This window comes from Varanus komodoensis, unplaced genomic scaffold, assembly GCF_004798865.1.
Source record: "Varanus komodoensis strain SLA01 unplaced genomic scaffold, ASM479886v1 scaffold7_3, whole genome shotgun sequence".
NCBI lineage: Eukaryota > Metazoa > Chordata > Lepidosauria > Squamata > Varanidae > Varanus > Varanus komodoensis.
Window position 1 is genome coordinate 1,194,643 of NW_025336480.1, and position 21,877 is coordinate 1,216,519.

Consider the following 21,877-nt stretch of genomic DNA (forward strand, 5'->3'; position numbering starts at 1 on the left):
CAAAATCGGTCATGTGGCTGCAATTTATTTATTTGTTCAGTTAGTTATAGAATGTCTACAACACCATTCTAGACCAGTCATGGTGGAAGGGGGGAGTGCAGCCCTTAGGTGGGTTCTGCGGAGGTGGAACTGACCCCTGAAACCTCTGCCTACTCCAGATTTAAAGAATCATAGGTGTTAGTGCTGAATCTGCTTCTAAGGAGTTGGGCTAATTCTCCTGACTTGTGATGTGCTTTCACAGGTACGCAATTACGTCTATCAATCAGGAAGCATGCATTGGCTTCTGCAAAAGAGATCAACTGGATGTTAACATTCCCACAAGGGATACAATTAATTCATTCATTAGTTTGGCAAGTGTTTTGAAGATGTACTTTCTGTCCAAATTACTACTGAGGTATACTTTATGTTGGATGCTACCTTAATCCCATCAAAGAAATTGTAGGCTAAGCAGCAAGTTGAAAAAATATTTTCAGAATATCTGGTTACACAATCCAAATATTTATGATTACACAGCTAGAATTTATGTTTAAAAGGGGGGCATTTCATATTCCATACTTTCACATGGAAGGCAATGTGGGATCAGTAACAAAATGCTAGATTTGACGCTTGTGGGAACATGGCAGAGTAATCTTAAAAGGTGATTTGGAAACTTGAAAAGCTTAAAAATTAAGTGTATAATGAATACTGAATCAGTTCCCACAGTCAAATGTCTTTTTCTTTCTCTGTCACACCAGAGTGAAATTTCAGGTTCATATTATATTTGTCAAACTCCCAACAGGAAGCTATCTCCTTCCCCCTGCAACGTATACATCCTATATATACACATACAGATTTGTGTGATATATATGTGCATATATATAATATATAAATATATAAATACTATACACCCACACACATGCACACTGTTGTGTGAAGTGAAAATGCATACTTTTTACCACTAGATGGCACTACAATGCCTTTGGAACCATGACATTTAGTAATGATACATCAGGATGTGGAAAGGGTGGTGAGGAGGAATGCCAGGCCCCGGCCTATGATTATAAGACAGGTTCCCCAGACCAAGCACTCTGGTAATAGGTGAAAGGAAACTATTCACTATATTGGATCTCGTAAAACAATTTAAAATCCAGCCAAGCAACAGAAGAGTGAAGCACTTAAAGAAAACTGAAGGCTCTGATTATTTATTATGTGAAACCAAGCTCAAAAGAAGTGGCCTTCTCTCTTAACAGAGACGCTGTTAAGCACACCCTCTGCCTTTCTACCACTCTTCCTTGGAGGAGGGATAATCAGGGATATAGAACACAAGCCACAGAGAATCAAAAACAGATAGAGCTGCAGCCTGGCCAGATCCCTGCATTCCATGACTCACCGGCAGGGTGTTGTATATTCTGCATTTCTCTGCAATCTCAAAGAAAAAAGGTGGAAATATGGCTTTCCTGAGCATCTTGGCTTTCATGAAAGGAAAAGGCATGTTTCAAGTACTTAAAAATATGTGGGTACTACCTGAAGAAATTTCAGAAGCTGGAACAATGATTCAGCAAAACTTCCACAGTGCAAGTCTTTATGTTTCTACTGAGATGAAGCCATGTTATGTTGCATGGGATTTTCTCCAGGTAAACGACTGCAAGCTTAATTATCAGGGCACGTGACTTAAATTAAGCAACCTGCACGACAGTTTGTCCCACCTTGGGGCGAAACTGTCCAACTCTACTAAAGTTGTGAAAGTGAGCAACATTTTGCACATTAATGTAATATATATGAGCAGTCACAGATCTGCTAGAGAGAAAAAGTATTTAATAAACCTCTGTCCCACTTTACATACAGAGATTCAGAATGGCTTATTCTTAGATTTTGGATACGATGGTGCACAGTCTTAGCTTTATTTTTAGTTAATAAATAAATTCTGCAGAATACACTCAGCCCTACCCACGGGGATTCAAAGAACTGAAATTAACCCGGTGCTTGGGGAGACTAAGGAATAGCCTAAGCAGTGAGAGAGTTCATCTCATGCTTCTGGTCTGACAAGAGAGCGGCATTTGCAAATTCTGTGGCATAGGGGAGAATGTTGGAGATGAGAGGAAAACCCCCAAGCAATGGCACCACGTGTGGCTCTTATTTAAAATGATTAAAGATGTGAGATGTGTTGAACAGCACAACCTTTATGCATGTTTAAACAGGAAAAAATCCATCAACTCTCAGCAGGCCCCAGCAAACTGGCTGGGGCCTGTGGGAGTTACAGGGCCTTTTTCTGCCTAAGCAGGCATAGGATGGCACCTGAGCCGTTCACACAGTAACCCCCTCAAGCCCACCCACCCCCAACACAATCACACACCTTCACCCATGAGGATGGCAATGGAGCAAATCAAGTGAGAGCAATGAGGCAGCACATGTATACGTATACAATAACAGGAATATAAATATATATATAAATATATGTATGCTTTTGTATTGTTATAATTGTAAGCCTATAATGAAAAAATTCAGACCTTGGCTTCCTATCATACCCATGCAGCCGGCTTATCAGAGGCGCATCCAAATCCACCTTAAACAGTAGGAAGTGGGTTCTTACTAGAGACAGCTCATCAACCTCTGGGACAGGGGCAACCGGTTTGGGAGAGGGGGCGGGCGATGTGCCATTGCTGTGGGACATGTCCCCCTCGTCCATATTTCTGAAGGCAGCCAGGCCCATGTCATCTTCCTGGATGTCACCCAGTGTCTCGGTGAGAGCCGCCAGCAGCGCTTCATTCTCACTGTCTATAATCTGCTGGGAGGAGGCAGAAGAATGTGTGAGAAAAAGAGAAAGAGCAGGTAAGAAGAGGTGTTTCCCAAGCAAAAGACCTCCTACAGGAGAAAAACACAAATTCAAGGTATGTTGAGTGCATAGCAGCCACAAACAATATTATTTATTTCTTACAGGTATATCCCATCTCTCCTCTGAGGAGCCCAAGATACCCTACAGAATCCTCTTCCTCTCCGTTTTATCCTCAGAGCAACTCTAATGAGGTAGCTTAGGCTCACTGTCAAATGACCAGCCCAAAGTCATCCCGTCACCAATGACTAAGTGGGGACTAGAACCCAGATCCCAAATCCCAGTCCAAGACTTCATGAATACACCATGCTAGTTTTATAGCTATACACATTTATTTATTTATTTATTTATTTATTTATTTATTTATTTATTTATTTATTTAAACATTTTTATGCCACCCCATTCGCCGAAGCCTCGGGGCGGCTTACATATACCCATACCTATACATATATACATATACAGCCCTCCAACCATAACAAGTAGGGTTTAGATTCCACACCCTCACAGCCCAATCCAATATGGGCAACGCGCTTTTGCTATAGTTCTTATTTGTTTGTAGATAGCTGTTCTTTTAAAAAGAGAAGACGAATGCCTGCTTTTTCACTGCAGATGTGCTAGCAGGATGAAAGCATCATGCTGCTGTTGTTTTCATCTGGACTGGGAAGCTATGCAGGGGGAGAAAATCCCTTGCACCAAGCCAGACAGGGAAATGGTAGCATGGCTGTGATTAAAAAGTGGCTGTTGTTCCAAGGCAAAGCCACACTAAACATTTTAAGTACCTATGTCACTTCACACACCCACATGCATGCAACTGATGTGTTACACTGAAGTGACTGTTGTTTTCTGTGCCCTGATCAAAGCTTCAGCGCACTGTGGGAGGAAGAGTTTTCTTGACTAGCTCAGCTCTGGATGCTCTCTATATGCATGCCTGCCATCCAGAGTCTCAGCAAAAACTGCCACTTTGACCCTGAGGTCCACAGCCTCGGGGTCAAACCCAGCCCTCTGGGATTTCCTATGCCCCCCTTCCCCTGACTGGAGGTTTCTCAACTTTTGTGCATCCCCCCACCATTTTAAAAGGCCAAAGTGCCTCTCTCAAGGTATAATGATCTTCACTTGGAACTTTTAGCTAAAATATGCTGATGTTTTTGCCCAGCCCCTTTTGCCTCCAGCCCCACCACTGAAATGCCCCCTCCCCCCAGACTTTTCCAAAATATTGTTTGGCCAGGCCATTTTCCTTGCTGCCCCTCTCTCTTTAGATGACTGTATATGGGAGCCAAATTCCAAAGCAAGCCATAGGCTTTGAAGAGGTCTTTTGGCAGCCACGTGTGTTGATAATGCCAGAGCAGCCTACTTGAACCCAGGCTCTGTCAGGCCAGGACCCTGTTAAGATCTAAAATACTAGGAAGAATTCAGTCCCCAAATGGGCCCTCTGCCCCATATACACACAGTGTAAGAATTTCACTCCTTTTGCTTCCATGCATATACCACAAATGGAATGTGACTCTTGGCAATCTTGTCCTTAATTGGGAAGAGCCTGAAATTGTGAGAAGGTTTAGTCGATTCACCTATCAATGAACATTATTTTCAGCTTTATTTTAAAATAGCATTCACCTAGTTGTGCAGCTATTTCATGGTGACCTCCACTTATGCAAGCACTGCAGGCTACATCTCTATATAGGTGTATTTCTATTTCAGGAATTGAGCTTATGTTGAAAGACTTTTGCTGCATGCCTTATGCCTCGTGTTTATTGTCTTTAAAAGAAAAAAGAAGAAGACAAATCACTATCTTAAAATAGCAGCTGTCAGTGTGGATTCCCCAGCTTCCCTACAGACATTTCCCATCTTTCCTGGTGTTAGCCTTTTTTGCAGTCCCATCCTATGTACATTGCCTGGGAAATAAGTCCCTCGGAATTCAGTAGGACTCCCTCCTATGCAAGTAAGCACAGGTTCACACAAATATGTGATCATACCCATGCAGCTGGCTTAGATATGTTTCAACCAGAATAGCACACTGAATGACTTTCACTTTAACTGGTGTATTTTAAAGCTAATCCTAGGGCTGAAATTCTAAGCACTCTGCCAAGGACTTAGTCCCAATGTACTCAGTGAGACTGCTTTCTAATGAACATGCTTAGGATCAATTGGTTGGTGGATCTGAGGCTAATGGATAAAAATTCAGTACAGACATAGACAGATGTAATCTCTCTCTCTCTCTTCTCTTCTCTCTGCTAAAAAAGTAACTACGGTATGTATGAACTTTCTCCCAGTCTGCATCAAAATGTAACATATTCTGTAGTTCTCAGCAAACTACCTTCTAGCAATAAAAAAGCAAGTGAATTGTTCGGTTGGAATAAGTGGGCACAATCCAGTCAAAACCAGGTATTTTCAAATCCAAATTTTAATCCAAATCCAAATTTCAAATTATGCATGTGAAATGCAGAAGACACATCAACAGTTTAAGAAGTGTAGATGAGACCATACTACTGGTAGAAAGAAATGATTTGAAATGACTCCTAGTGAAAATGAAAGAAGACTATTAAGAACATTCTTAAAAATATGAAGAAACAAAGCTTATGACTACAGAAGAATTATGAACCTTTACTGATAACAATGAAGAAATAGAAATTGTGAAAGTTTTTCCATACTTTCGTTCAATTCAAATGGAGATGGTTGAGCAAAGAAACACAAAGAAGACTGAAAACTAGGCAAAACAAAGAAACTAGGCAAGATCAGCAAGGATAAGGATTATAAATATAAGGAGACTGAGGCTAAGATAATCTGTACTATTGTATTGCTGATCACTTTGTAGGGTTGTGAAAGCTGGACAGTGAAAAAAAGCTGAGGAAGAAAATTGAGACATTTGAAACATGGTGCTGAAGGGAGAACTTTCTGAATACTCTGGACTGACAGAAAGATGAACAAGTAGGTCCTAGATCAAATCAAGCCAGAGCTTTTCTTTGAAGCAAAAATGACAAAGCTGTGGCTATCATACTTTGGGCACATCATGAGGAGGCAAGACTCACTGGAGAAGACAATTATGCCAGGGCAAGTCAAAGGCTAAAGAAAAAAAGGAAGATCAAATATGAGATGGATCGACTCCATAAAGGAAGCCACAGCCTGAAATGTACAAGAGCTGAACAGGGCGGTCATGGATAGAACATTTTGGAGAGCTTCCATTCATAGGATGTCTGCAAGTCAGAGAAAACTTGATAGCACATCACAACCAAAAACTCAGATAAGCAGGACTGGACTGGGCTGTGCCCACTATCTTTTAAATCTCCAATGGGGTAGATTAGACTGCTACTCTGCCATGTTTAACCAAGAACTGAATAAGCAAACGGGGACTAATTAGTTCTTGGTTCAGCACTGGGGTAGACTAGAGGCATGAAGGCCGGGCATGGTCTATAAGCATTTCTCTCTCTCTTCTGGTTTTCTGCCTAGCTACTCATGTGCAATCTTTGCATCTTGTGCTGGGCCAGCAGGACAGACTGGGGACTCTGCTGGTGCACCAGCCACTCAGCTATCCAGCAGTTTCCCTAGCTCACTGACAGAGGTTATCTCAGTAGCAATGCTGAGGTCCCCCAGGCATGAGCCTACACTGGGCACACTCCGGGAAGCAAACAAGCAACATCTCATGGCCTATTTTCAGTCTTTTATCTGCCACCCATCAGAGCATTTCAGGGTTATCTAAAGTTTATTACATGCTGGACCTGTACAGACTTATCTGAGGCCTGCTGTAACATTTTTGCTAGGCACTTCAATAATTTTGTGCAGCCCCTTCCATACTGGATACTCTCCCCTTCTGGCCTATAAAAACTAGCAGGAACAGCAAGATGAAAGACGATGAGTGCCTACTTGTAAGAAAAAGTAGTCCTATGTTGTCTCAAAGAGGCAGAAGTGAGATCACTCCTAAAGCAATTCTCTCTGGACCGAGAAGATCTTAACAAATTTAGGGTGGTGGGAAGGTCCTTGAGTGGGTGGTGGCAAACAAGCTCCAGGAACTCCTGGATGTGACTGATGATCTGGATCCATTTCAAGTGCAGGTTTTGGCAGAGAAACTTTATTGCCAGGAAAGAGACAGGAATGTGTGACCCTCTTGATACTCCTGGATCTCTCAATGCCGTTTGGTAACATTGACAACATTATGTTTCTGGTGCAAGTGTCTGAATCGGAATGGGGGGCAGTATTACAGCAGTTCTGCCTCTACTTAGATGGCCAACTCCAGAAGATGGTGTTTGGGGAATACTGCTTGGTCCAATGGACTCCCCAGTATGGGATTCCTCAGAGATCAGTTTTGTCTCCCATGCTCTTCAGCATCTACACAGAATTGTTGAATGGGGTCATCCAGAGTTTTGAAGTGTGTTGCTGTCAGTATACTGATGACACACAGTTCTATTTCTCCTTCTCATTTCCATTAGGTAAGGCTGTGGATATGCTAAATCAGTGCCTGGTTGCAACAATGGACTGGATGAGGGCTAACAAACCGAAGCTCAGTAGTAGCAATTATTATTATTATTATTATTATTATTATTATTATTATTATTATTATTAACATTTCTATGCCGCCCCTTGCCGAAACCTCGGGGCGGCTTACAACACGATAAAATACAATGAAATACAATAGAACATAATAAATTACCATTAAATACAAAATACAAAAAATACATTGGTTTACAAATATAAGATTAAAATTATCAGTATAACTTAAGTAAATAAAAATATAGGAGGAGAAAGAGAAGGAAGAAGAAGTTGCCCTGGCCAGATCATATGTTTTAACAATTCAAATGATGTTTAAATAAAAAGGTCTTTACCTGGCGCCGAAAAACCAGTAACGACGGTGCCAGGCGGACCTCTTTGGGGAGTGAATTCCATAGGTTGGGTGCCACCGCAGAGAAAGCCCTCCTCCGAGTACTTACTCTCCTAATTTCTTTCATGGAGGGTTCCCGGAGAAGGGACTCTCCCGCAGATCTCAAAGGGCGGTCGGGGATATACGGACGTAAGCGCTCGTTCAGGTAGCCAGGACCCAAGCCGTTTAGGGCTTTATAGGTCATAATCAACACCTTGAATTGGGCCCGGGCTTCAATGGGAAGCCAGTGAAGCTGACGGAGGACTGGAGTCATGTGAGCATAACGCCCCGTCCCCGTCAGCAACCTGGCAGCTCTATTTTGCACCAATTGAAGTGTTCGGACTGTCTTCAGGGGAAGCCCCACGTAAAGCGCGTTACAGAAGTCTAGGCGGGAAGTCACCAGCGCATGTGTCACCGTCGCCAGGCAGTCGTACTCCAGGTAGGGGCGCAGCGGATTACTCAGCCGAAGCTGAAGGAAGGCGTTCCTCGCCACCGCTGTCACCTGAGCTTCCAAAGAAAGCTCTGGGTCGAGGAGTACTCCTAGGCTGCGGACCTTATCCCTAAGAGGGAGTGTTGCACCATTCAGGACCAGGTCAAATCCACCCTCTCCGAAACCCGATCTGCCAACCAACAGGACCTCCGTCTTGTCTGGGTTGAGTTTCAGTTTATTTGCCCTCATCCATTCCCTTACCTCGGCCAAGCACCGGTTCAGCACAGCCACTGCCTCACCTGGATTAGTGGAAAACGAGAGGTAAAGCTGGGTATCATCAGCGTATTGATGATTCCGCAGCCCACACCTCCTGATGACCTCTCCCAGCGGTTTCATATAGATGTTAAATAGCAGAGGGGATAGAATGGAGCCCTGTGGTACTCCATGGCATAGCTGCCATGACGTAGAGACATGGTCCCCCAGCACTACCTTCTGGAATCGACCGTTGAGATAGGAGCGGAACCACTGCAGAGCAGTGCCTCCAACCCCCAATCCCGCAAGTCTATCCAGAAGGATACCATGGTCGATGGTATCGAAAGCCGCCGAGAGGTCCAAAAAAACCAACAGGGATGTACTCCCCCTGTCCTTCTCCCTGCACAGGTCATCGTACAGGGCGACCAAGGCAGATTCAGTACTGTACCCGGGTCTGAAGCCGGACTGAAAAGGATCCAGATAATCAGTTTCATCCAAGAGTGCTTGGAGTTGTCCCGCCACCACTCGCTCCAATACCTTGCCCAGAAACGGGATGTTGGCCATAGTTCTATAGTTAGTGGCCATCTCTGGATCCAGTGACGCTTTCTTCAGGACTGGTCGTATTACCGCCTCCTTTAAAGGGGCAGGCACTCGACCCTCCCTCAGAGAAGAGTTAACCACTTCCAAGATCCAGGTCCCAATCCCGTGCTTGGAGTTATTTATTAACCAAGACGGGCAAGGATCCAATAGGCAAGTGGTGGGACGTACTCGTCCAAGCACCTTGTCCACATCATCGGGCCGCAATAATTGAAATTCTTCCAATAATTTTGGACCAGACGGTAGCATTGGTGACTCCTCAGAGACCTCCGATTCATTAGTGGAGTCCAGCTTGTGATGAATCTGAGCGATTTTCTCCCTGAAATGCCTGGCAAAGTCGTCACAGCGGGCCTTTGAGGGTGGCATCGGATCTTCCTTAGGACCCGGGCGAACCAGGCCTTGCACCACTCGAAAAAGCTCCACCGGACGGCATTGTGAGGAGGCAATGGAAGCGGAAAAAAACTTCTTTTTCGCCGCCTTCACCGCCACAGCATAGGCCCGATAGTGGGCTCTCAAGTGTGTTCGGTCAGATTCATTCCGTGACTTCCTCCACCTATGCTCTAGCCGTCTCCCAACTCGCTTCATCGCCCGCAATTCAGGTGTATACCAAGGGGAAGAGCGGACTCTGCCCGGTGGGAGAGGATGCTTGGGAGCGATCGTGTCCACAGCCCTGGTCATCTCTCCGTTCCACAGTTCTACCAGAGCCTCGACAGGAGCACCAGTCTTGTCAGCCGGAAACTCCCCCAGGGCCTTCAGGAATCCATCCGGATCCATCCGGCTCCGGGGGCGGGCCCATACAATCGGGTCCGCACTCTTATAGAGGGAGAGGCCGCTCTCGAGCACAAACCTCACCAGGAGGTGATCTGACCATGACAGGGGAGTCAAACATAAGTTCCTCACCCTCAGGTCATCCTCTTCCTGCCCCGTCGTGAATACCAGGTCCAGAGTGTGTCCACGTTCATGGGTCGGGCCGATGACGTGTTGAGACAGGCCCATGGCCGTCATAGAGGCCATGAAGTCCTGAGCCACCCCGGTCAGTCCAGACTCGGCATGGAGATTGAAGTCCCCCAGGACCAACATCCTGGGGGTCCTCAACACCAGGTCCGAGATGGTCTCTGTCAGCTCAGATAGGGAGACTGCTGGGCAGAAAGGTGCACGGTACACCAATAGAATCCCCAATCTGTCTCGTTCGCCCAACACCAAGTAGAGGCACTCCAGCCCTGGTCTCAAAGGGACCAGAAGACCCGTGAGAGAGATGGAGGCTCTGTAAACCAACGCAACTCCCCCTCCCCTCCCTTCTGGGCGTGAACAGTGTTGAACCAGATACCCGGGCGGGCACAATTGGGAGAGGGCAACATCCCCTCCCTCTCCCGCCCAGGTCTCCGCAATACTGAGATACTGTTAGTGAGTGGTTCTTCTGGCAAGATAGGTGTTCCACCTGATTGGGTAGAGTTGCATTCCCCTTGCAGGAGCAGGTTCATAGCTTGAGGAAGGAGCATTTCCTGGAGCCATCCTTGTCACTTGAGACTCAGGTGCTCTCAGTGACATGGGGTGGATTCTAGCAGCATTGGTTGGTGCCCCAGCTATATTCTTACCTGGACAGAGACTGGATGGATTCAGTAACTTATGCTCCTGTAATCTTCAAGCTAGATTACTACAATGCACTCTACACTGGGCTGCCCTTGAAGACTACACAGCAATATTAGCTGATGTAGCAGCCAGACTACTGACTGTGCCTGGAAGGTCTGAACACATAACACCAATCCTGGCTCACTGCACTGGCTGCCTGAATGCTTCCAAGACTGATTTAAGATGCTGGTTCTAACCTATAAAACCACACACAGCCACAGTACCTAACAGAATGTATCTCCCACCCGAATCTAGTTGCACACTCCAATCAACATCTGAGGCCGTCCTCTATATGCCACACTCCAAGGGAGAACTGGAAGGTGGCAAAAAGGTGAGGACCATCTCAACAAAGGTAAAGGTTTTCCCTTGACGTGAAGTCCAGTCATGCCTGACTCTAGGGGCGGTACTCATCTCCGTTTCCTAGCTGAGGGAGCGTTTGTCCATAGACAGTCTCTGTGGACATGCGGCCAGCATGACTAAACACCAAAGTGCACGGAACGCTGTTACCTGCCCACCGAAGTGGTACCTTTTTATCTACTTGCACTTGCATGCTTTCAAACTGCAAGTCTGGCAGGAGCTGGGACGGAGCAACGGGAACTCACTCCGTTGTGCAGATTCGAACCGGCGACCTTCCGATCAACCAGCCCAGCAGCACAGCGGTTTAAACCACTGAGCCACCATCTCAATAGTGGCCTCCTATTATATGGGATGATTTCCCCCCTGAAGCCTGCCTGACACCTGCTCTTGTTATCCATTCAGCTGCCCTCTTCTCTGAGGCATTTAGTGACATTGGGGGAGTGGGCACGGGTTATGCTAGTCTAGTTGAACTGAAAATTGTTTTAGCTGCTCTAATGGCATTAAATTATGTTTCACGGTTTGTATATCGGAATTTTTATTGTACTGTTTTTTATGAATCGTTGTAAACTGCTCCCAAAGATTAGGCTATTGAGTAGCATAGAAATGAAACGAACAAACATGCAATGGAACTGTTCATATGATTTGCCTTTTCTGTTATGGCAGACACTGGCTTTACTCAGGCTCCACACAAAAAAAGAAATGGAGAGATGATTATGAGTGTCCAATATGAGAAAGAAGTACTACAGAGCAGGTGGAGTATGAACTAACAGACCCTGCAGGAAAATGTCTCACACATCCTGAAAAAGGTGTACGTGCATGAGAATACTGATGCCCTATAATTACTGTGCAGAATCTTATAGAGCTGGATGTTAACACATGGTAATGGATTCTATCTCTCTGCCTCAAGACACAGTCTCCCGTGTGCTTGCCCAAAGATGGGCAGAGCGCAGATCTCCTGATGTCTGGAACATCAGTTCCCAGCATTCCTGATCACTGGCCAGGCTGGCAGGGGCTGAAGCCAGAATCATTCTACCCACCCCTGTACTAGCCCACATACACAAACATCCCACCTTAGCAGAAGAATCCCTCATGTCTAGGCCACTGTCTGCTGCAATGACGTGGAACTAGCAAGGTGCACTTGAGCAAAGTGACTCTGATGACTCAAGAGCAATATGTGCTGTCACAGTACACTAATACTGCAGCAACCCCTAAGCTATTGGAAATCATTTTTAATTGCTGAGGAAGCTGCCCCGAGGAGGCCCAATCCATCCTGAGTATTACCTGTCTGGCACACGGAAATATGCAGGGCCCGTGTAATCCTGCACCGCATGTCCAGTTATTGACCGGTTCCCTAACTTGTGCAGCTACAGGTGTCTGAATAGTACACTCAGCACTGCAACCATTCCTGGGAACCAGAAAAGTGGGAAAAGATGAATGCTGTTTATGTTAGCTTATAGTTAAATGGTTCAGAGGAGGGTGAGCCAATGGATTTTAACAACCAGCTGTTTTAATTTTACAGGCTGAATTAGCCACACAGCTATTTTACTCTTTTTCAGTTCTGACATGTTCCAAAGCAAGCTTCTTAATACCTTGAACTCTGGAAAAAAATGAGCAAAGACTCCAAATGTTGCTTGGGCTCTTTTACATTATCTGGGCATATTAAGTGGAATATCAAGTTATTATTGCCTTTTAGCCCAAAATAGAACAAAAAACAATCAAGGTTTTTATTTGTTTGTTTTCTAGAATAACATCTTGTTAAGGGACATCTATTCTATGAATCTGACAAGATCAGGCCTCTGCAAGGGTTGTGTTTCACGCCACTGAGGTCCAGAACCTGCAGGAACAAAACGGGGTGGCACATCAACAGACCAAAGACATTGGTCAAGTTCTGGAGTGGCCATCAAAGTAAGGGATCAGGCATGAGGAAAGTGGTCTCACATCAGAGATGGACCAAAGAAGCTGGAGCTTGGCAGACAGAGACTGGCCCCTGACACCGGCTGACTGAGCACTTGGACACTTCAACCTAGATGGCAACCTTGAACAAGACTACACATTACTTCCCCTTGCCTCTGAGTGCAGGGGACCCGATCTATATCAAGTACCCAGGGTGGGGAGCTTTGATACTCTGCTTCCTGCTGAAGTTCCAATCCAAACTGGAGGCCTGTTGCCATCTCCTAAATAAAGCAATCCAGATAAACAAAGGGATCGCATTGGAAAATGTAAGTTGCCAGTGTGAGGACTCTGCCTAAGATTGGAACCACAGCAGAGGCAAAAGATTAAAGCCCCCTGCCTCGAGTGCTAGGGTCCCAATCTAGATTAGGTCTCTAGCGCTTGCTTTTAAGTTCCAGGAAAGGGAGGGAGGGAGGGAGGGAGGAAAAAACATAGTCTGACCATTAGTCTTTCAGGTTTGTAGCAGAAATAGTGCACTAGTGGGAGAAGGAATAAACCTAACTGTTGGGAGGCCTATTTCCTACTCTCTCACACACACGTAACTTAGAAAAAAGGCTTAAATGTACAGCACAGACGCAGAGCTTGGGTTTGGCCCACCAGGGCTGGAGCCCTGAATCTTTCCTTTGGAGCTCTGAATCTCTGGGAAACTAGTAGCTTGCCCCACTGCCCTGCTGTTATTCCTGACATAAAGGTAAAGGGGCCTGTTGTATCCAAGCTTCTTGGAAGAGATTGCTTTTTGCCCACAAGTGCTTCCCCTTCAGCTATCACCCCTGCCCCCGAATCTTTCTAATAGAGAGGTTTTTCTGAAATCAAATGCCCTCTTCTCGCCTATATACTCCTTTTTACAAATGGGGTGTCCTTAGGACACACACACACACCCACACTTTACAGCAAATGCAAATTAGCATACAAATATTTATGTGCTTGAGCAATGGATCTTTGTAGTGCCTAGCATTCCCCCCCCCCCCGCCCTCCCAGTGTCCTTTATTGTGAACTCCACTCTAATCTGGTTAGAGCCAATTCAAGCTTGTATGGAGGCAAATGGTATAGTTTTCCACATGGCTATGGGCAGTACCCAGGACTGCCATTTTGCTTATACCATTGGCTCCACAATAGCATAAGCAAAGTCTAGCACAACACCAAGAGCACATGCTGAAAGGCTGGGTTGCCCCAAAAAATCCTTTGCTGCAACATATGTTACTGACTTTGCCCCAGAAGTCACGTACACTAGTGCTACCACAATACGTAGTATAAGTGGAGCCACAAAAATGGTTACTGCCCCATGTCGCCTCAGGATGTATGTTAGTTTTCAGCATTCTCCCTAATATGTTATTTTTTTCATTGTGGGGCAATTTGGGGATTGTTTCCAAGCAAGCAATCTCCTTTGTGCATTCTGACATGGTATGACTGCCTGGGAGGTTTGTATAACACACTAACTTGAACGTTTGAATCAGCTTCAGACACTTACGAGATGTGCTTGGCTTTACAGAAACAAGACATCCCACTGACTCTGAGTGCCTATTTGGATTTGTGTACAGCCACCATTAACCCCAAATATCCTTATCAGCTCTATTAGAAACTGTAGTGGCAGCATCCAGGAAGAAGGCACCAAGGGGGCTGCATTCTCTTAACAAATTTATTTTCCTGCCGGTATTGGCAAGACACTTCTGCACGCAGGACCTCAGCAGGATACGTTTCATCAGGCTCCGCTCATCCTAAAAGACCTGCCTTTTACATTTCTGCTTTGTTTATCTTTTCCTCAGGAAGTTCAGTGGAAAATATGCATCCCGCAATGATGGCCTGTCAGTCATTCTGGACCTTTTACAAGAACAGCATAAAGCTGGAAGGTGACGGTATCACTGTGGGGAAGGAATTCTTGAAAAGTTCATACTGACTGGATAACTCCACTACAAAATGCTGTCTGGCAGGCACTAGTAACCTGAAATCTAAGATCATCCTTATGCTAAAAGAAAAGAACAAAAACAGAAAGCACATTCTTCCACGATACAACCTGAAATAGTAGAATTTTAAAAGAACAGTGCTCAACAGAAGTAAGTGTTTCCTGCCCATTTCTTCATCCTGCATTAATCTATGCCACAGGTTATCCAGGTATAAGCTCTTCTCCCACACAGTTCTTCTTAGTTCTTGTTTCCCTTCTTAGTTCGTTCTGCGAGACACTTCAAAGAGCCTCTGCAGCTATCCTGCAATCCCCCACGCACCAAATGCTGTCACAGGAATCAGCATATAAATGATAGCGTCTCCTTTGATTATGCGAATTAAACAGCAATAATAATAGCTTTTCACACAAACAAACAGTCCTTTTCCAATATCCCGTCAGACCCAGCTCGTGCCAAGTCAGTCACACACCGGTTGTGTGGGAGGCAAAGCAAGGCAGGGGAAGCCAGGCCAGTGTGTGGCAGGCAGGAGGGAGCCATGGGCAGGCCACCTGAGTGCTCATCCTGCCGGAGCAGAGCTGTTAGCCAGGGTTAGGAAAGACCTGGCCAGGCACTGAGGGGCGTGCTCTGGTCTACTGCGTGTTTAGAAAGATTGCCATATTTGACACTGGAGAATGTATCCTGTGCATGCATGTGGGAACCAGGCCTGAGATGGACAGGTACACATCCATGCACACTGTTCCTTCAAATGCCGGTTGAAGGCTGCTTTCTCTGCACTAGGTTGCACAAGTTTTGTCAGGTCTAATCAGTGCAACTACGAAGAAGCAGCAGCTCTTCAGCTAGGAGGGTGGGAAACTGCCTTTTACTGAGCCAAACCACTGGTCTATCTCACTCAGCACCAGACACACTGACAGGCAGCAGTAACTCTCCAGCGTTTCGGGCAGGATTCTTACCTAGCCCAGCCTAGAGATGCTAGGAAATGAACCTGGGAGCTTCAGCATGCAAAGCAGGGGCTCTGTTGCAGAGCCACTGCCCCTCATCACATGGGGCATGCAGGTGAGAAGGGTTTGCGCCTTCCTTCCCATACAACACTCAGCCTTTTCAGGTAACACAAGAAAGGATCCTTTTTCGCTCACTTGCTCTGATCTCCTGAGGCTGACCAGTTAGCTTGGTGTTGTAAGCCGCCCCGAGGCTTCGGCAAGGGGTGGCATAGAAATGTTATAATAATAATGATGATGATGATGATGATGATGATGATGATGATGAACAGCCCTGCAGGTGGTTGGACTCCTGCCATAATAATGTGCAGAAGTAGCTAGAGGGGCTCAAACTACTACAGACCTGTGCTGTATTTTTTATCTATTTCAAAATGTTGATCTCGCTTTACTTAAAAATACAACCCAAAAAGCGCATCAGAACAAAGAGTAATACAAGTTTGATCCAAGAGGAAGTTAAGGATGTACAGGTTTTGTTAAATCCATTTTGCTGACTGCCAGTAATCTTTTGTACCCTTGTTTGCTCATTGATGGAATTGGATTTCTTTTCTTACCAGAATTTTGTTCTACTTACACTAATTCACATTGTGCATTAGTGTTAATACACACTGGTAAAATGTGTGTTAGTCAGTGTATAAACACTAATGTGTAATAGCATAAATTCCTTCTAAGAAGAAAAACAATTCTGAAAAGGCCATTTTGCTATGACATTCTCAGGTCAGAATAATAACAATCCAAACTTGTTTGAACCTGTGGTGGGTTTTTCTGACAGCCGTAAAGGTTGTACCCGCTTGAACTGGGCGCTCTTATGCCTCCATGAATGAGAACGACAAAAGGGACCATGTAATGCCATTGGGTGGCATCTAGTAATGGGTCCCTTAGCAGTAATGGGTCCTGCTAAGCTGAAAGGACTGTGTGGAAGTCCAGATAGTTCCTTATCACTGCATATAAAAACTGAGATTGCCAGAGACCCTTCTTATGGGTATAGGAGCAGCCTAATAAATCATTTTGCTGGCTACAAGCATGGTTAGGTGGCAAGGGAGAAACAGAGCATATTCTCCCTCCTTCTTCTGCCCATTCAGCTTCCACAGTGGCTGTGGAGGAAGGAGATGCACTTATTCCACGATCCACTGGAAGCTGAGCAAGCTGGCAAAGGAGGACCAGGTTCCTATGCTCCTCGTTTGCCAGCTTGCATGGAATTGGCAAGAAATGAACTACGAGACTGGACGTGGAGTAGAGGCATGATGTGAGTCTTTGGCTGAGATCCTACGCATAATTATTACTAGGAACCCAAAGAGTGATCAAAGAGCCCAGCTTACTGTGGCCAGGGGATCTGTAAGGAAAGCCAGTTACATCAAATGAGCAAAAAGGTTGAGCAGCAAGTACAGCATCCACACATCAGCCAAGGCCCAAGCCTGATTTAGGCATTCTAGTTATAATTTGGGTCGGGGTGGGCAACTGATGACCATCCAGATGTTCCAGCCTATCATTTCCATGAGCTCCAGCCGGTGTGGCCGACAGTGACATTTCCTGGGAGTTGCTGACAAAAATATCTGCAATGCCAGTAGTTGCCCATCCCTGGTTTGGATGAACCTATGAACTGGGAGTGGAGCTCTGTCGAGCATCCCTTTCCCTTTGTGACCATGAGTGCAATGTGCCCTGCATTCACGGAGGCAGCCATGTCAGATGCAACTCAGAGGCCAGGTTCCAGCTGACATGAAGACTCTACATGTGAAGGAGCGCTCTGCAGCTGTCTAGCTGGATGCATAAACACTAGAGAGAGGCGGGACCTGAGCCATGCAGTGTTGTGGGGAGGGTTATATGGCATAGCTCCAGGTCACTGTTCACCTGAACCCCGAGCAGAATGCCTTCACTGAAGGATGGATCAATTAACAGGGGGAGAGGCTAATAATAATTCGTATACATCATGATTATGGGCGCACTCTGCAAATTTTAAAAACACGAAAGCACTTTTTGTTTTTGCTTTTCTTTTGCTGCCTGCCTGTCTTTCTTATAGTAGGTCATGAGTAATATGGAAAGCAAGGATTGTGGGGTGTGCAAATGGACTGTCATCATCAATAGGTTAGGCATACGGTTTTAATCTTCCCCACTGGCTCTTCGCTCCATCCGTCTGCACCACACATCTCAGCTTGGTGATTTGTATAATGGGACCACATATATTTAGAAAGCACAAGCAACACACAGAGAGGGAGCCTCGGCTATAAATATCCATGCGCACAGAGGTGTAGAGGTGATGCTGGAGCGAGAGCCTCAGATAAAAAGATGCTTTCTGTATGTTGGAAATTAACATTCCTAAGCCATGTCACTTCGAGCTGTTTCCCATAAGCTCCCTCCCACCCCTAGCCACCCTGCTTCGCACTGCCCTCCTTTATTGCCTTCCATCTACTGCAGAAAAATCCGTCAGGTTCTAAAAATTCAAGCTGGATGCACAAGGCACCATCCTGTAATTTCCTCTTAATAATAGATCACAGGAGGATTGGCTCGGTAGCCCTCTCCTACTCTCCCACCTCCTCATTAGCTTTAACAGTCGCTCCATTTAGAAAGCAAGCGCAAATTAATGGAGCACTAATCATCCGCAGAAGAGATATTAATAGCCTGGACCCCCTTTCCCACCCACAGGCACCTCTCCTCCACTTCCCCATGCTGTTCCAGAAAGAGAAAAGAAACGAGTCTCCAGGAGAGGTGTTAATGTGCTACACAGATTGTCCCAGGCCTCTGAATGAGAGACACAGAACCAAGGTAGAAAGGGGCTATATGGATGGAAGGAGAGAATTGTGTGTACCTGTTCATCTGAACGTATGTGTGAGAGAGACTGTATCTTTTTTTTTTCTTTTCAATTTATATCCTGCCTTTTTCCTACAAAGGGCTCAAGGCAGCTTACATCATTCTCCTCCTCCATCTTATCCCCACAACAACAACCCTGTGAGGTAAGTTGGGCTGAGAGTCTGTGACTGGCCCAAAGTCACCCAGTTTGGCTCCATGGCTGAGTGGGGATTTGAACCCGGATCTCCTCAGTCCCAGTCCCATGCTCTTAACCACTACTCCACACTGGCTCTCAGTGCAAGGATTCCTGAAATTTTGTGGGCTGGATCAAGAATTAAGCTGAATTGACACTACTGGTGGGCGAATTGCCCTGCTCCCTCTTTCCTGCAGCAGCCCTCTCTATCCTCCTGAAAGTGCTACACAAAGAGTCAGGATTCCCAAAGATCAGGAAGAGGGACCTTACACAAGAAGAGCCCTTCCTCTCAGGGAAGGCAGATCCTAGATCCAATGCATGGGTCTCGCACTTGGTTATTTTAAGCATTTATAGACTGCAAATCAGCTACTAAAATGGGCTCCAGGGTGGTCCAGAAACATAAAATATAACACCAAGAAAAGAAAGGAAAAGACAAATCCATACAGTAACAAGAAACTAACACTCACCAACTGGCTAAAACACAGAAGCAGAATAGACTGTAACCAAGTTTAAAACATCAGGCAAATAGAAATATTTTAACTTGGTAAGTAAAACTATACCACATTGGCAGGAAACAAATTTCTTTTGGGACAATATGGTGGCGATGGGGAACTATCACAGTGAAAGCCCTCTTGATCATAGACATAAACTGGAGGCACTCAGAGAAGCTCTTCTGACAATCCTTAATGCAGGGGCAGATTGGTGTGGGAGGAGGTGCTCATTATAGTATCACTTTGGTTTCCAAGCTATTTAAGTGCTTTAAAGGTAAGTACCAGCATCTTGAATAGGACTTGGAAATGGACAAGCAGCCAATGTAATTGCTACAAAACTGGTGTGATATGGATCCACCTACTCAAACCAGTCAGAATCCCAGCTGCTGAATTCTGTACTAGTTGAAGCTTTCAGACCCATCTTCATGGACGCTTCACAGATAATGTACTGAAGTAGTCCATTCTGAAGGTTAGCAGATCATGGATCATCATAGCTAGACTATTCTTGATCAGGAAAGAGATGAACCAACTGAAGTAAGTAGAAGGTTCCAAGCCACAGAGTCTATCTGGACCGCAGGTGACCATGTCAGATCCAAGAGGACTATCACACTGAATACATGCTCTTCCCATCAAGAACAGTCCAGGCACTAACCAGGCAGAGTTCCTTCATCTTATCAGGATTCATATTCTCTAATCCAATCCATTTCTTAGTCCAGACGGTGAGCTGGCATCTTCACACTTCAGTGAGATAAGACTGCGAAACACAAGTGACACCTCAACTCCTAAACCTTGGATGACCTCTTCCAGCAGCTTCCTATAGGTGTTAAAGGGCATGGGGGCCAAATCGAGTGCCATGGGTTAGAATGGAAATCCCCCAAAGCAACTTTCCAAAGCTGACCTCATGGGTAGGAGTGGAAACACTGCATCACTGTGCCCCTCAGCTCAAACTGCAGAGCTGGTCTAACAAGACACCACTGTTGATGGTATCAGAAACTGACGAGAATTCAAAAAGAATCAACAAGATTGCACCCCCTTATCACTCTCCTAGCGGAAGTAATTCATCAGGGTCACCAAGGCTGTTTCAGTGTCCAGCCTTTGCTTAATCCTAGAGTGAAACTGTTCTAGATAATCCTTTCTTCCAACAATATCTAGAATTGAACTCCAATCACCCTCTCAAGCACCTTACTGCAGAAGAGGTTACTTGCTAGAGGGCTGCATTTACTATAATCTTCTGAGTCAGTGAGAACTTCTTCAGGAGGTCAGGGTGGTCTCAAAACCACCCTTTGATGCTTCTCTCAAGGAGGCACTGATCATCTCCTTGACCCGCCCAATGAATCCACTCTGGCTAGAGCAAGTAGTCAAGATGGGAAGGACTGAACATACGGGTGGTGAATTATTCTTTCTAAGCAGCTTGTCCATATCCTTGGACTACATCACCTGAAATCAGTCCCACGTAATGAGACATTTTAATCTTATTCAATTATGCTGCTGCTAATGGGACATGATTTTAAAGGAGATATATTTATTCTTAATTTTAATGGTTTATGTTTTATTCTTGTGTGATATATATATATATATATATATATTAGTATTAATTAATTCTATTTTTCCTCTTAGGGTTTTAATTTTGTTAATTTATTTGCACATGTTACTGTTATTATTATAGCAAATTTCATATTGTGTTTGTATTGTCTTATGTTGTTGAATTTTAACATGTTGGAAGCCAGCCAGAGAGCCTATGGCTAGTGGGACCACATATAAATTGAATGAATGGATGAAGGTGTCAAGATTAGAAAGAATACATATGATTTTATCCCAACACATGCCTAACAACTTTGCCATAGTAGACCACCAAGAATTTCAACACATTCATCCCGCAGTCTAAATGTAATAGTCCTCCAATTGCTTAAAAAAGCTCCGCTGGATGGCTAACTGAGGACAGGATGCTTTGCTGCCCTAGTCACTAAAAAGTAAGCACAATAATATGTTCCTACTTGTGTTCAGACAAAGTCACAGTAAGATTTATGCCATCTATGGTCTAGCCATTATCATGTGCTTTTTCATCACTCCCAACCAGGAAGTGGGCTGGGTTCTGCAGTACATGAAGGACTCTGAAAAGAAATTGTGTCAACAGCCCCTTACTTCTCATAATTCCACAGGGAGAGCAGGGCTTCAAAAGAACATCAGCCCTATGAACTGGAAAATCCTGCCATGCATTCGCTAATCCTCTGGACATGGATCAATTTAATAGATATACCACTACCATCCCTGCAGAGGGGGAAAATCACGGCCAACCTAAACTTCACTAGGAAATTATCAGAGCATGCCAACAGTGATACAGACTCTCTCAACTTGTTGCTGCACTCATCAAGAAAACTGGATCTAGAGCATATCCTGCAAAATGTGTCAGGCTGATGAGGTACTGAGAGACCCTCATAATTATTATGGCTGCAATGATATCCCGCAGAAGTCCTGGTGTTTTCCAATACACGAGCAGGACTTCCTTGGCCAGCTCAGAAAAAGCTACTGATTGGTGGCTGGGGTACCAGTAAAACAGGGATGTGTTGAAACGCCACAAAATCCAGCCCTCTAGCAAAAGTGACCCAAGCCCGGAAGAAGGCCACGGATGCTCGCAGAACTACACCTGTA

The 21,877-nt window shown here is 45.1% G+C and overlaps 1 protein-coding gene across 2 annotated transcripts in view; it reads right to left on the bottom strand.

Moving 5' to 3' along the window:
- PPARGC1B (PPARG coactivator 1 beta) overlaps positions 1-21,877 on the bottom strand; it is a 159,946-nt gene that overhangs the window by 26,739 nt on the left and 111,330 nt on the right. Inside the window, exon 3 of one of the 2 annotated variants that reach the window (XM_044454538.1) lies at positions 2,570-2,761. In XM_044454538.1, coding sequence (XP_044310473.1) covers positions 2,570-2,761 — 192 coding nt within the window. Of the gene's footprint in view, positions 1-2,569; positions 2,765-21,877 lie in introns of both variants that reach the window. The other variant, XM_044454537.1, reaches the window with a different exon arrangement.